The 17,009-nt window shown below is 35.5% G+C and overlaps 1 protein-coding gene across 2 annotated transcripts in view; it reads right to left on the bottom strand.

Moving 5' to 3' along the window:
• Window positions 1-17,009, bottom strand: part of ATG5 (autophagy related 5) — an 81,522-nt gene that overhangs the window by 53,446 nt on the left and 11,067 nt on the right. For both annotated transcript variants that reach the window (XM_062572691.1, XM_062572692.1), the window contains exons 4-5: window positions 13,642-13,720; window positions 6,617-6,779 (exon numbers count right to left, since the gene is read on the bottom strand). In XM_062572691.1, the coding sequence (XP_062428675.1) occupies window positions 6,617-6,779; window positions 13,642-13,720 (242 nt within the window). The remainder of the gene's footprint in view (window positions 1-6,616; window positions 6,780-13,641; window positions 13,721-17,009) is intronic.

Raw genomic sequence — 17,009 nt, 5'->3', positions numbered from 1 at the left:
CTGAGTTTCACCCATTCTCCTGGACTCAGCTCCAAACCTAGATAGCCTGAATGCTTTAATGGCTTCTCTGCCTGTGATTATTTTTTGTTTACATACACAAAAATAGAAGAGCCTAACACTCTGACATAACATCTATTATGCTCTTTCTAAATTAAAGCTTTCCTTAAAAGTTGAGGAATTTTAATATTATTGCATGCCTGTCACAAAAGTTCAGGAGCTTACTAGCTGAAAACAACTTAGAGGCATTTCAAAATACAAATAAAAAAAGCTAAGGAAAGTTCAATTCACATATAAAGTTCTGTCTTTTAAAGATAAGTTTACTTAGACTGTATGCCTCCTTCAGCATACCTCAGGAAATGACATGGCTGGGGGGGGGGGGAGGGAGGAAGAAAGCAAGGAGACAGTAAAAAGTAAAGTTTCTGCACCACTTAAATCTAAGCAAAGCAGACTTAGAGAAATACAAGCAAAGATTCTTCAATTTGCCTCCAGGTCTATCAAATATTTGAAAAAAATGCAGAAGACAGGAGCCATGGAGATAAGGAATCAGCATTACCATTTGCTATTAAAAATGAAAAGACATTTTCAAACACCTTGTGTTATATATTCAGTTACAATAGAGAATACATACTACTGCTATTTTCATAAATATATGATGAATTAGTTTGACTTATTTCTTACTCAGACCATCTAGTTTTTAAAGCATACTGCAAGAATCTTTTTGCATAAAAAGTTCTGGAGCTCCATGCTCTGAAAAAGACCTCATCACATATACAACAACAAATGAAATGAAATAAGAATCACAGCACAGGTGCAAACTATCTACTTAAGACTTTTCACAAAACACAGCAGTGCTTTACCAATATTAAGCCCCTATTACATTGGGCAAACAAGTGAGTAAGCTTCAGACCTCACTGGTGCCAAATATACAGTGATCCATGGGGACAGTCTGTGATTTACAGCTGGTCCACACAGCTACATTAAACAATCTTTTCAACTAAAGATTTGATGATGAGAGGTTCACTGGCTCTAACAGGAGGTCTGGAAGGTAGCAGTCCATACCCAAGAACACTGGAAACAAACATGATACAACAAATCCCATAGGTTACTTGTCTCACTAGAAAAACACTGCATCCATGGCCAAACTATGATGGCAACATGCTTGGGGAAAACACCTTCCTCCCTTTGAACACTGTTGCAAGGAGCAGGATCAATGAATTAAATAAAGCAGGGGAACAAGGCAGCAAGAACAAAGGTTGCAGTAACTAGACTGCAAATTCAAAAAACATGAAACAAGCGTATTAGGTCATAAATACCAGAACACTAAATTGATCTAGACACTGCTCCAACAGTGAGGGAAAACCAGTGGAGATGTAGATGTGTATTCCTCCTTCCTGCTTACAGCAACATACCATTTAAATGCTCAGATACACACAAGTGTGGAAAGAAAGGAAAATATAGCCACCAAAATATGAAGTCTTGAAGAAATGGTTAAATTCCAGAAGAAAGAGGGTCAAAATGAGGACAAAACCCAAAGCTCTTGAACCTATAACAGCAATAAAAATTAAAACTATCCAGTATATACCAACAGTTTACATAGCTGGCAGATTACTTGTACCAAGGATGCAGAGGCTTCTGAGCTTGCTCCTTCCAGGTTTAATGGTTCTCATTAGACAAGAAGTCATTCAACACAAGATCATGAAAACATTAGGAGGCACTAGTACCTCATCTCATGGTGAAGACTTCAGTATAAGGCAGCATTGTGAGTACTAGAACGGCTTTTGCTTTTCTCTATTTTCTGCTTAGCACAGTTGTTTTCCCCCTCCTTTTGAAGCTGATGGGATCTCACTGGCCTCATGCACATAGCAGCTCTGCTCTGGATCCTCACTAAGAGTAGAGCTGGGAAAGCAAAGGGAGGGAATTCAGGCCACCTTCATTTCTCCATCTTTACAATGTTAAGAGAATGGATATGCAAGTAGTCACCTTGGCAGCACAGAAGAGTAGTAAGGCAAAAGTCAGTTTTGTTTTGTACCATTTAGAATCATAATATTGCAAGGGTACATCATTAATTCAGTCATTCATGCAGAAGGGGTAATGAGCCAGTACACGCTGCAGAACTAAGTTGGAAATCCCTACCATAATCCATTACTGAGGGCAGGGAGGACCCCCCCCCCCCCAAAAAAAAAAAAAAAAAAAAAGAAAAAAAAAGAAGTGTAAAGGCCTATTCTTATGCATCTGATTCATTCTGCAGGTTCAGCCTGAATCTAGTCAAATTTATCAGCCTCAGCTCATCATCAAATCAGATCTGGATAGTACTCATGCAGGGCCACTTGAATCTGTCTATGACATTCACCAGATTCTACAACATCAGTGACCCCAACACATGGCATATGCCATCCTCTTAACTTCAGGATAAGTAGGTACAGACAATAATTACAAGTAATTAGATGCACCTCCAGAAATTTTTAATCGCAAACCAGGAAGATAGCAACAGCTTTTTCTTTTTTTTAATTCTTCTTTAACCAATATGCTCATTTTCAAAGCTCAAAGGAATTACTTAGTCCTTCTAGTTAATGAAATCACTACAAATAGAACAAGCAAAGATAACACCACTTTGGTAGAGATATAAGAAAGGGGGAAGAAAGAGGGTTTTGTGATTTAAAAGTAATAGCTGGTTCATTCTCTTATTAAAAAATAATTTTCTAAGTATATATTGCCTAATTTAAGTTTCAAATGGCATTTAGGTTACAAAATTCCATTTGAGATTATAAAGATTTGTTCATAGTTACCAAAGCATGCTCATCATCCTGGGCCTAGGTAAAGAGAACAACATTGCTACTACTAGTTCTCTACAAATAAGAGAAACATATGCATATCAAATCTGACCGGGCTATACATACACAACACAAAACGATGCTGGTAATATATAGCACTAGAAATGTTCAAGCTCCAGGGTTATAATATTCCTGTGTGTTACTCTTCAGAAAAACATGATTTCTGCCCCTAAAACCCACCAGATTTTTTAATTTCTTCCTGATCCATATCTGAAACAAATATATACAGAACTGATTCGGACATTAAGATGAAAAGAAAAATCACACGAACTAAAGAATTAAATATTGCATACTATTTTTTGTAGGATATAGTTTGTTTGTATAGTTTGTAGGATATTTTCCCTTAATAATGACAATTCAATAGGGCCATTTAACATTTTGGAAGCTCTACAGTAAGAGCAAGCATTATATTCTTCCTACATAACAGTATATACACATAACAGTAAAATACATTATAAAATATAATGCATGCATTATTAAGTCATGAGTTTTTATTATTTATTTCCCCACTCATTTATCAGAAATACAAGCTCTGGTCTTCAATTATAGAGGATGGCTGTGAAAATTTCAGGGTATAGGAACTATGTTTCCCCACATCTGACGAAAAGCAGCTGTGTTGAATCTAAAAACCTTCCTTTATCAGAACTATTATTTACTGAAGTTATAAATATTAAGTCTTTGAACCATGGAAAAAAATACACCTCCCCTTTTAAAAACTGTTGAACTTTAATTTGTTTGATCCTAAGTAATCACTACGCCCACAACATGCCTCAAACCAGAAAGCCCATATTTTTTCCACACAAAAGGCAGGGAAAATACCACACTTAAAAATTCTCTTTATCCATGATAAAAACAGCCATAACATTACTATAGCAAGAACAATAGAAAGATTTCCCACCAACTGTGATGACAGAATTGTAAGAATCCTTACAAAGGATCAAAGGCCAGTATAGGCGCAGAGCCTGTCCTCGGTGTTTGCGCAAAACTTCTCTTCCCTACCGTATTCAAAGCTCCACAATGCCGGTCAAAACCAGGGCAGCCCAGAGGCACCTATGCGAAAGAAGCGCTCTAGTTAAGAGCTATCAGTGTTAGAGAGACTAAAAATTGGCCAACTGAAGCCTGAAAAATAAAGGGGGGGGGGGAAATAAACTAACAAACGAACAACACACACAGCCCCGCAAACCAAAAGAGTCATAGCACAAGCACACAAGCAATAGAAAAGTAAGTCTTCCTCCATGATTTTGTGGCCTATTAACACAAAACCAAAAATGGTGGGAGGAAGAACATAAAGGTTGTTTGAATACTGATCAGCTGCTCCCAGCACAAGGTTTTGCCGCAAATTCACTACTACAGCTCATCCCCTTAAAAGCATCAGAGCTACAGAGCAACTGGAGAGTTTCTCATGCTACTTGTTCGAGCATTTCCTGCTCTGTAGAAACATTTATCCCCAGTTATATTTGTACTTGGCAGTTGTATTTCTCCAAACAAACAAAACTGGATTTTTTTCAGAAACATGGGTTTAATATACTACAGTAACATACCCAGTAAGTATTGTTTGCAATCATTAAATAACACTTGCTCTATTTAAGAGCTGAAGAAAATTGCTTGAAGTTTCAAAGAGGAAAAAAAAGAAAAGCCTGCAGATGTATCATTACTTACAAGACAGTTATCACAAATGTTACTTTCTTTTCTTTTTTTGTGGTCATTCATTCTGTTTCAAAGAGGTTTAAAACTATTGCATCTCAAACGAAAGCCTATAAAAAACACACTGAAAGATACAACATGCTTAAAAAGTGTTTTCTTGGTTTCAGAAGCTTTTCTTGTTTCTCTTTTATGAAGAGCTGAGAAATTAAAATTAGCATTTGAAAGTATTCAAAAGATTGTTTAAACTTCTCATTTAGGTGTCAGATTCCACAGGTGCAATTTCTCATTAAATACAGTGATACAGTAAATACAGAAATCAACCTTGCTAGGCAACCTCTGATCTTAACATCATAAAGCAAACAGTGCAACTCTTGCTTTGCCTACAACTGAAGATGCTCTTAGATAAATGATCAACTAGAAGAGCTTAAGACGGGCACAGAAAGGACAGATTGCACACCTGTTCCCTTACCTCACACAGAAGTTCTCCTTAAGAGTTTCTATATTTTCTGGTTCAGTAAAAAACTTTTGCTCATATGACTTTTGTGTAGTCAGCAGTTCTGCCATAAATATAGTTCTCTCATGGTAGAGGTCTTTTTGCATCAACTTTACAAAGCATTCATAAAAAGAACATACAAAATGCATTGTGGGGAGCATTAGAGTACCAGCATTAGGTGACAGGATTTCATTTCCCAGTAAAACTAAACATTCTTTAAATAGAAAACAAAATTAGGTTGGCAGAGCATTCCGCTTCTTCTGTGTTAGAGGCAGTTTTGTTCAAACACTATTGCAGCAGAAAGGTTATCTCATGAAGTTATTAAAAATCCAGTTTAATTTGACTTGTCTCAATGTAAACTTAAGGGAAACATCCATTTTTGTAAGGACTCTGACTTCCAGTGGGTCAGAATCTTTATTTACTCATAATTCACAGAAGTGAATATATTATCAGTTTGGTGACTAATACCTATACAAAATAGAATCTCTCAAGTAGTTAAATAAATATTTTGTAATAAACCAGATAAGGAGCTATTTCCTATCAGATAAAGTTTGCATGTATTAGTTTGCAGCCTTCAAGATCTTAGCACTCAAATATTAAACTAAGATAACCCTCTAATTTCTTCCTAATACTGATTTAATTGGAGGAGCATTAGAAACCTATCAGAATAAAAAGAGGTTATATCACCTCATAGGAACTCAGTACCTTAAAAAATATTGCAGGAGTATCTTTAATATGGAAGGCAGCACGACTAAGCAATAAAAAAAATCCATATGCTCATAAAAAAATTAAACCCAAACTAATTTGGTGCCTTTCTAATTGTCTAAAGCTAACAAATGTATGACTCAAGTCTTCTTTCATTCAGAACTTCTCTTGTGTTTAGTTTAACTTTTTCTTATAAACACATGTGAAGAGATGAAGTGCAGATGCACAGCTCTTCATCTTACAGGACAAGACTTCTAAAGGCCTGCTCCAAGAACCACAATAAGAAAGAAGAGACACTAAATCCAGAAATATTGCATTTCACACTGCAATACAGATTCATACCATCTGCGCAAAGAAAGATTAATTATAGCACGCTGTTCTGCATTATTTTGCTGTCAGCTGCTGTTGTAGAAATACCTTTTCTGTCAACATTTTACCTGTGCAGAAATGTTTGCAAAAGCCATAGTAATAGCAGTAAAAGTTTTAAATTTGGGTGAGGGAAATAAGTTCACCTATATTGTCTATCAGTGACAATCCTTAAAGCATAAACCAGAGGAGCCAAACCTTTTTCTTAAACAATCCAACATGATTCATACTCAACACTACTTACACCCCACAGCTGTCTGCAATATAACAACCATCAGGTGCAAAAAAGCATACTAGACTAAATATTGTCTTTTTGTTTTGTTTAAAAAAACCCAACAATAGAATCACAACCCAATCCAGTTCCTCAAATATCTCAAGCTACAATTAGATTATTGCAAAATAAATACAGTTCAAAATTTTCAAGTATGTACTTTCTACACAATAAACTAAAATTCTGCAGAAAATTTATATTTTACTTTCCATATTATGACTGAAATTTGAAGAAATAAGCTATTAACATGCTACATCTAAATTAATTACATCTAAATCTAATTAATATTTGATGCCTTGTATTTACCATTCTGTAACCCCATCCACAGCTGCTTATGATCCTTTTTTTGCATCTCATTGATGACTTGACTTTTGTGCTTTAAAGCATCTGCTTCTTTTATGCAAGCCATAAAATGAGCTTCAATCACATCCTTAGAATGGCAGTGTAGAAGATCCTTTTCCGGAAAATTCTACAAAGAAACGAAACATAGGAGTGTGATGTATTTGTTTTCCTTGGTCTTTGAAGATCAAGAATAGATAATAATTTTAATCTGTTTTATACTTATGTAACAAAAGCACACTGGACTCTTCCACTCATGAAAGAAACTATCACCCTCCGTCCTCTCACTGTGTTGAAAATAATAATTTGCAGTGAAAAATGTTTCAGAGAGAAACATTCAGATAAACATTGAATAACTTTCTGTAAAAAAGTGAAGTTACTCTAAGTCATCCCACCTCACCTTAATAAACATACTTAAATATGTCAAAGGTTGCATTTAGGCCCTTATATCCAAAATTCAGGAAACAAATGACTTTAGCAAGTTTTCAAGCACAAGTTCAGTTAACTGGTAGCAAACTGGGAAAAACAGAAAAATAAGTGATAAATGCCTAGCTCCTCTTGACCTTCAATAGAAATTTAGTGCCCATTTCTATATATGCCTTTGAAAAGTGTTGCTTTCAAATATCTTCCGCATATACTATGAAATACAGTATACATGCCATTTACAAACATCTTTCCTCAAAGATACTGGAAATCCTCATCAACCCTATTTTTTCAATCTAACACACGTCCTATGGTCACATGCTGCAACCTCATTCCTCATCCATTTTATCTCATCAGTTATTGCACTGCACTTAAAAATGTTACAGATGCACAGTTCACAACTTTTGAATGAAACAAAAAGTTACCTCAGTAAATGGCAACTCTTTGCTAAATCATTTAATAAGGAACATAGTACTAAACCTTATTTGTGTACAAAAAAAGATCGCTTTGGAAATTACATAATCAAAAGCTCATCACTACATAGGCTTAGAGGTAGGCTTGTTCTTCCCCTAATTTTTATTTTATCAACTCTTAGTATCATTTTACTGTATCATTTTACTTAGTATCATTGTATTTTACAATACAAGCATTCAGTTTCATGAAATCACTGAGTTCAATTTTCGGAGTCTTCAAAAAAAGAAAAAACAAGGAGGGGGAGGGGGAAAAGCACATTTTATCCTCTCCTTATTCATGCTGTTTTCACAGCAGCTTATGACTATGCTGAACACCACAAACTCCTAAAACAAACTTAGAGTGGCATCATTAGTGCTCCCCTCTATAACAAGGGCTGATCACTTATTTTCACAGTATATTTCTCATCTGTTCTGCATAAACACTTTTCCTCTTAACCTTTCGAAAAGCTTTTTAAAACGTTTTTGTAGGGACTGTCAAAATCACCTTGGAAATACAAGTAAATCAAACAAACTATATAATGGGGAATTTTTCAAAAGCTTTTACAACAGTTAACAGATAATATCCTACTAGGATCATCATCTGGATGAACTTGTGCCTTCCCTCCTCTTCACAAATCAGGAGAAATGGTGAAGACTACCTCAAAGTAAGGGAACTCAAAATAACCAAGAAACACTAATAGCTGGCAATACTGAAAGGAGCTGGGGGCAGCCTTACCTGAAAAAAATTCTGAAAGACAAGAACAAAAGTTCCCTCTTCATTAAGTTTGTCAAAGAGAGCTAGAGATTAAATACTGGAATTCCATAAAGTGATTCTTCCTTATGACAGGGAACCCAGACTCTGGAAATTGCAGATCAATAGCATGAACATCATTCAAAGACAGTAGTATAAAGGGAAGAAGATGCCTTCTTTCTGGAAGAATACAGTTTGGTATCCAACTTAGAGGTGCTATTGTTACTTAGGACTAAAGGATGTACAGCTGACTAAAAATCTGAAGACAGAGATAAAGCTTGCTTCTCACATGAGCATAGCTGAGTACGAAAACATTAAAGAGGAAAGAACAGAAAGATGTTCTGTCACCAGCACAGAGCTTGCTCACCCTCTGTCTCCTCTACAAAGCTGACTGTCCAGCATTATTGCTTCTAAGATGCATAGAACACAATAGTGAGGCTGCTGGTTTCCAACTGACATCTGTATAAGCCTGTAAAATACTTTAAGAAGTTTAACTTATTTGCTCAAATTAAAAAAAAAAAAAAAAAAAAAAAAAAGGAACATCTGATAACCAGTCTAGAAGAAAAGAACAGTCAGAAATAACATAGTTCAAGATTTAAAAAGTTCTTTACATTCAAGAATTCAGATGTGAGACATTGGCATCCCTCAGAAAAGATGAAACAGTGAAGTCTACCTAATGCCAAGTAACAGAGGAACCTAGAAACTGACTTTTACAGTTCAAAGCTGAAGTTTAAGTGAAGTCTGAGAAAGTGACAGAATTTCCGGAACTGTTTGTCACAGGTATATTTACATGTTGAACTTCATGGTCTTTTTTTGGACATTGTGCTTTTCTACAGGTAAGCATCTATACGCTGGTTTTCATCCTGTGAGCCTTCAGACAACAGGAAACTTCACTCTTTGGTGATATGTTTGAGAGAGCCTGCACAGTGTGTCTGTAGAATAATGTTAAAATATTTAAACATTTCCAGAGCTAGCTAAGCTAGAGGAAGGAATCCAGGCACAGTAGCACAAAGGAGTGGGATGTTTCATTTTCACACCTTTTAAGGGAAAATAGAGTGGAAGACTCAAAAACATTCCTATGATCTCAATGTTGTCTACTTTTTCTTTACAAGAAAAACACTGACACATTTCTGTTCAGTACCGTGAGTAGAAGCTGAAAAACACAGGCGCAAAAGTGAAACCTTAGGAAATAACACTACATCTGCAAGAGGCATATAAAACAAGTCAACCTACCTACAAGAAACTACGAAGGAAAAAATATGGCATTCTGCACTGATATAAATTATGTCCCAGAAGAATAGGGTTTACATTTAAATATATCACATGCACTCCTATACCTCTCCCCCTCCTCCCTCCCGCTTTTGAGTTGCCTATTCAGGAAATAATGATGAAAAGTAAATAAATTACTTATGATTATATTCCCAAAAAAGGCAATTGTAAACAAGCTTGTAGCCACCTGTGGTTATACAAACATGAGAGGTGCAGAAACTTAAAAAGATTCCATAAACAACTTTGATTAAAACACAGTCATTATTTTTGGAGTCTTTCACCCTCCATGTTCTATATCTTTAAAAGAAGAGTTATTATCGGTTGCCTGGGACTTTTCTAAGAAAGCTAAAGTAGCATTGGTTTTATTTTGCACAGAACAGTAGACATTTGCAATATAAACTTGGTCATAAAGAGGTAGGTATCACCTGTAAAGACAGGAGCACTAAATGACCTTTCATATAAGTCTGTTCCAAAACCATACGGTAATTTCAGTCTGGTCTTATTATTCCATTCCACCAAAATCTATCAGTTCTATTTTACAAAATGCCTGTTTACAATAAGATAGTGTAATTGTATTAGGTTACATCTACAGAGAATTACACCAATAGCATAGTATTATAAACTATGCTATCATTGACATAGCCAGCAAAAAAAAAAAAAAAAAAAAAAAAAAAAAAAAGTTATTCTATGAAGTTGCACTTTCACTAACATACAGAATGCAACTTATCTCTCAATTTGTGAGATGAGAGGTGGTAATATCGAACCTTAGCTGTTTAATCAATGGAGAATTAGAGGTACTTCTAAAGGGCAATTCATGCCCTCCTTTGGGTCAGAAGGCTCTGTCTATCTCCTAGCTCCCCAACTAATTACAAAAAGAGCAATAATAGATTATCTCAGATACCTAACTAAAATAAGGCAAGAAATTTAGATTTCATGGCTGAGGACAAAAGCAGGACCTAGATTTGAAGCTTCCATTCCTATGCACAAAAACATTTGAATATAAGCCCTCCAGCAGAACATAACTCAGCTTATAACAGTTAAACTTCTAGTTCTCAAACTAATAATTTTTAAATAAGCTATTCTTTCAGACTTTCAAGGTAGAGTTCAGAATCATGCATTTTCCTAGTGACAGGGAACAGAAACAGAAAAATAATAAAGCTCCAGTTTTGGCAGGTAGAGAGGAATGGAAGAAAAAAATGTATTCTACAGCATCTTCCATGTATTTCATAACCAGAGACATAAGATTTTAAACACTTTGTGGAAGATCATATTCTTAATTGTTCAATACTGTAAGAAACCTCAGACCACAAAGTTCAGTACTGTGTGCTTAAATGTGCCAGATAACAGTATAAATATCATTTTCACTATACTCTTCCTCTCCACCTAGCAATTTATCACTTAAGGAGCTCCCAAGGCAGGGAAGCATCCACATACTTCTATTTAGTTACCATCAGTGATCTTTTCTTTGGGGGAAAAAAAACGTAAAAGCTAGAAGTATAAACAAATTTTAGTGTCTCCCACCAGTAAGTTCCACAATTTATCCATGTGCTGCATGGAAAAGTATTTTCCTTTTCTCTCCATTTGATCTTGTATTGAGTTAATAAAATCAAGAAGAGAAGACAACTGATGTTACACAAAAGAAGATATAGCTCCTCCTCTGCTACAGCAGGTGATGAATGGAGGGGCAGGCTAGGTAAGGGCTTCAGTGGAGGAAGAGTTTTAGCCCTTAACTTACTATACCGAATTCACTCTCCCACTATAGCACTAGCAGTCCCAGAGCAGTGCTTTAGCTCCTACACGCTGCTTAAAATCTGGGAAGGTGGTTAACATGCTGAGAACATTAGCAGTGCCAAGCACACTGCAGGGCACTATGAGACTAATTCCATGGGAAGGGACAAAGTTCCCCCTCTTCTCTATAAAGCAACACCAGGGTTACAAAAGCAACTTCCCAGACTATTGCTTCTCACGATTCTCAGACCTCAGTACTCTGCTCAAGCTCATCCTTCTACAATTATTTAAGGCAACTGTATTTTAACTTTATTAGAGTTATCAGTGAATCCTATTTTATTGCATACCACAAGTAGAGATGAGTAAATTGTTTCTTAAATGTGAACACTGTGTTTATTATTTCATCTGCGTACTATAAGTGAAGAAAACTACAAGTTTTTTTTCAACTCTCAGATCTGTGCAAGAATAAAAACAGGAACAAAAAAAATCTCACATTTCTTGCTTTAGACAAAGAAAATCGATCGGAAAATAAAAAGTAAAAGAATGCTCTCTACTGATGTTCTTGAGCTGTCTGTTGTTGACAGCATACTTTCATAAAAAAAGAAAAAAAGCTTTGACAACATAACTTAAAGACCAAAAAAAATCCTAATACTGTTCAATTAAATTAAAAAAGAATTACTTCCCTTTGAAGAATAATTACACACAAATGAAAAAAAAAATCTCTGCAGCAATCCTATATCTAAACTATTCAGCTACAAAGAACTACAACACAAAAGTCTCTCCAACATTTTGATATACCTCGAGAGATTTTCAGTTGTGTTTATACTTCAAACAATATGGAGTGTTATTTAAATAAAATTTTAAATTATATCAAAACCAGAAGAAGAGATTAAGCAGGATAGAATCTAACATGTTGGATGGACATTTTAAGGTGTTACGTATTTGAGATATAACTTATAGCAATCTTCAAAATAACACTGCTTAAGCAGTAAAGTATTTCTTCTGATCTTTAATGCACACTGTGAGGCAAAGGTGAATCAGCCAATGTCTTGGTGAGCAGCAATATACGAATATTAAAGACAATGTACATTACTATATCAAATTGAAAAGCATTCTTGTGCTTCAACTTATTTCCCAAGATGGCTCTACCTTGGTATGACAATATCCCTACTTTGTCACGGCCAATCTTCTGGAGCTCAATTGTGTGCAACATTTAAAATCACAGTCTAAGAAACTAGATGCCCTACACTGTCTCCAAAACAATTTGAAAGTTTCTTCATCCCACCTCTCTTTGATGTATATCAGACAGAAGTGTAGCAATTATAAAGGTTTCAATGACATCCTTGGATTCACTCATTAAATTTTAAGAGGTCCCAATGTGTAGAAGTGCATACTGTAAAGAAACGTTTTATTTTAGTGCACATTTCCAAAAGGAATCAGACTATTCCTATGAGCAAGGTCTTTTCTAAAATGCTTTCAAGAGAAAATTGTTTGAATGAGAACACTGAACACAACTACATGGATACTTTGCATTCATCTCAGACCGCACATAGTGAAGACTGTCTACTAACCTAGTGTTTTCCTTTGGATCAGTTTCCCTATTGCCTTGTTTCCTTTAAACCTCTACAGTACAATGGAGAAATTAAAGTTTCATAGTTAAAAAACATGAATTCTCTTTATGTTTTTGATTTCCAAACATACCTGAAGCTATCTTCTCAACTCGTTTCAGAGCATAGAAGAATCTTGCATCAGAGCTAACCCTACATAAATAGTTTTCTGAGCAAAGATCAACAGCACTATCAAGTTATACCTAATGATTTTACAATGCGTAATCAAAGTACTCTCTCCCCTGTGACTAAACTGTCACAAGACCAAACTCACTTCACTCAGTTCTCTGAACGGGACCCACATGAAATGCAACTTCAAAGTACAGCAGTATTCCCTGACTTCAACCCTGACTTCAAGGATCTCTGTGATATTTCATTTCTACACTGATGTGCCCAAAGTTATGAACACTTCTGAATCTTAAGTTACTGAATGAAATATACCATAGAAATTTTTTTCATTTTTACCCACTCAACTACACTGACATAGTCTAATAGCTTAACTCTATTATAATCCAAAAATCAAAAATTATTTTTCAGGGTATTTTCAAAAGGTAATTTGAAAGTATACAATTTCACAGTAAATTGCTTTAGATTTGCAGAGAATTAAGATGATTCCTGAAGAATGAACACTCTCCTCTTCAGAAAGTCATACCATCAATCTATTTATGAAGTATGAATAATTATGAAACCTTTTCCTAGCTTCCAAATTTCATATAATCCTTTGTTCAAATATTCTTAATCAAAAGGATACTTCAATTTTACCTTGAAATGCACTGTGATGTTCCAAGGAAGGGCCGTATTTGACGCATGGAGATCAAACAGCAAACCAATTGGGTAATGCCTAAAAAATGGGAAGAAAAAAAGATTAAATAAGCACAAAAACTGCATGTTTAATTATACATGAACAGTTAGCATAGCTGCTTAAAAAAAAAAAAAAAAAAAAAAAAAACTCTTTCCTTACACATTTAACATTTATTATTGCGTATTCAGAAAAAGGATACAGGCAGGTAACTTGCAGTTATTGGCAGAATCAAGCCAGAAATTCACACATTCTATACCTAGACCAGTGGCCTACAAGCTGCGCCCCACAGAACACTAGTAGCTTTGCAAGAGTTGTCTACAGCTGTAGAATCCTTCAGAACAGTAATTTCTGATAAAAAGCTTGATAGTGGCAGGACTGGCTGGTTTGACAGACAAGTCTATTTGTTCAGAAATTTAAAAGCCTCAAGTTTATTGATCCTTAATGTCTCTTCCCTGTTCCACCTGCCTGATATTGGGGTGGGGAATAAGTAGCAGAACCAAGAAGCAACTCCTCTGTAGGAGGGCTGAAGGAAGAGAAACAAAGCTGAACTCCTTATCTTTACTATCAAACTAAGCAGAATGGAAGAAAAACAGATTAACTGGAATTTTGCATCAGTGGTACAAGTTACAAGAAGCTGTTCCCTCTCAATATTCACCTTTATCTTGAAGTTTTGTCTTAACTTCAGTAGAAAATGCGGCCTTGGGCAATATAAACAATACCTATTACATACACAAAACTTCTACAGGCACTTAAAAAATCTTACTGTAATTTTTCTACAAGCAGACAGCGACAATATTTTTGATAAAATAAGGCATGGAGAGGATTTGTATTTAATATAAAAAACTGTTCTCTTATCTTTTGTAAATTTTAACAAAATAAAGAAGCCTTATTAATTCATCATTCTACAAAGACATAAGCACTCACTACTTAATTGGAAACTGGTCACAGTATGCAGAGCCAAGTACATAAGCTTCAAAAGTCCAGAAAAGCTGTAACGGTGAGATGACAGAATACTGCTCTAAAAGCACCTATGTCATCAAGCCAATTTCCTGACCACTTAAACTTTCCTGCAAACTAGTGCTTTAGCACCCTCTCCTGGTGAGCTAACAAAAATAGCAGTACAATTCTTGAACTTACCTATTGCAATCCTAACTTTTAAAAAGCAAGAACAGGGGAGAAAGGCAGCAAAGGATCTAGAACTGTGCTTTCCTCATAAAGAGGACAAAGAATATATAAAATGTCTATCTGGATTCACTATTAATGCTGAAAAAGTTTTTAACATTAAGTTTTTTTTATTATTACTACTACTACTACTAACTGCTAATCATGTCTTGAGCTCTTCAACGGGGATTCAGCAAGAGTCCATCAAAGAGTACTTTCTCAGGTGGGCTAAATTACAGAAGGCAGATTTCCCTTGAAAAATAATTTGCTATATCATGAATATGGAACACAATAAATGACTTTCAGTTACTTTTGATTTATACAGCAATAGACAGCTACAAAAAAAAAAAATCAGTTCTTAGGCTACATCTGCTATATCTCCTACCCAATTTAGATTACAAAATTGGATTCATGCACTGAGGCATTCTTCAGTAAGATTCTTGTACTTTGTGTTGCTACACACATGTAAAGAGGCCAGCCTTGAATTCATTGTGTGAATTTCCGCAGGAGAACACGTCATTAATGCTGACAGCAGACCATGAGAGAAATAGTTTTCTATTCAGAAGCATGACCCGCTGTTAAAAGTTTACAACATAAGTAAAGCAATCCTGACAGGTAAGATACTTCCTACTTCAAATTCCAGTTTACACACTGGCATTTAATCTAGACCCAACAGAAGCCTAAAGTAATGCCAGTACAATGCGGTATTTCACTCAAATTTGAGATACAATTACATGTATTTTTAACAAGTCTAGAAACAATAAGATTCCACAGAACACTAGCAAAGATATTTTTTATACTTCTTTTTATATGAAACCTTGTTTCTGAACCATGATAGGGAAATAAAGGGGGCACAAAGAGGGAAGCTGAGAGGAAAAGAGAACTTGTGAATCTATAGAAGATGGAATGAAGAAAGCAACATCCTCTCACTCCATTCTTAAGAGCATGCGCACCTTGTGCTACAAACCAGTATTACCTTATCAAATATCCCACTTCTAGCAGTACTGCTGCAAAGCTGTTTCTGAACTGCTACTTGAAAAATACTCATTGCAATTAAACAAATACACTATCACCTTGTAGAACCTACAGCAAGCAGGAGAATTTTTTAAAAAATCCAAAAACCCAGGAACAAGCTTTTGAACATTTTGCAGCATAGATAATATAGATAATAGATAATTAACAGAGCAACAGTATTAACTGGTCATGGGACATGTCTGTCCTAAAATGATATCATTTAAAAAAAAAAAAAACACACATGGTTTGATTGTCAAAAATCAAACTAAACTTAGCTGGAATCGGAATCAAGGACAGATAGATTGTGTAAAACTTCTTCCTTAAGGAAAAAAAGGGGGTAAAACAGACAAACTAACAAAAGCCTTTAAGAGACCTAAAAGACCACAAGGTTTTTTTTTGTTTTGTTTTTTTTCCCTCCCCTCCAAGTTGTTAGGGTAATGATTGGTTCTGGAAAGTCTTCAACCTATAAAAGCATAACATATTAAGCCACTATCGATTTCTACTGCTTTTATTAATACACAGAATATGTTTTAAACGTGTAAGAGATCTCCTGGAAAACTCAACTCTGAGCACTTAAGTACTTTTGAAGCATGACCCACAGATAGTAGGGAAAATTAATTGTTACTAGTTTTCTAACTATTTCTTTCTGAACTGAGAACAATACTACAGAAACACAGAAAGCTATTGGTAGGTTGTTCGCATGCCACAATCATTGCCTGGAGTAATTCAGTAGGATGTGTATCACATGAACTGACAATCCAGGATGGAAAAACTTCTCCTGTGCTCCAGAACTTATTGGGGTACTGAGTTTATCAAGTGTCCAAAATAGTGATTAAATATTTCTATGAAAAGGTCTCCTTGATGGAAATTTTGGCTGCATCAGAAAATACTGAATCCTAAAGGAAAAGGTGAGGGTAAGAAATAAATCTTGGCTCTTTCTCATGCTCCTTCTAGAAAACCCTAGCAGTTTCAAACAACTTCTGTCAGCTATTCCTGATCAAAGGGTGCTTTGATCTTTTGTCTGCTGCTGACTCCTGATTAGGGAGCGTTAAGCACCCATTCAGTCAGTGCTAGGGAAAAGATCTATACAACCGTCAGGCCTAGAGCCCAGCCCACACAAAGGGGCCAGAACCTCTGCCCAAGGCCCTGTGTG

The sequence above is a fragment of the Rhea pennata genome, chromosome 3 (genome assembly GCF_028389875.1).
Source record: "Rhea pennata isolate bPtePen1 chromosome 3, bPtePen1.pri, whole genome shotgun sequence".
Taxonomy (NCBI): domain Eukaryota; kingdom Metazoa; phylum Chordata; class Aves; order Rheiformes; family Rheidae; genus Rhea; species Rhea pennata.
The sequence above is the reverse complement of the archived record's forward strand: the minus strand, read 5'-3'. Positions and strand labels throughout refer to the sequence as shown.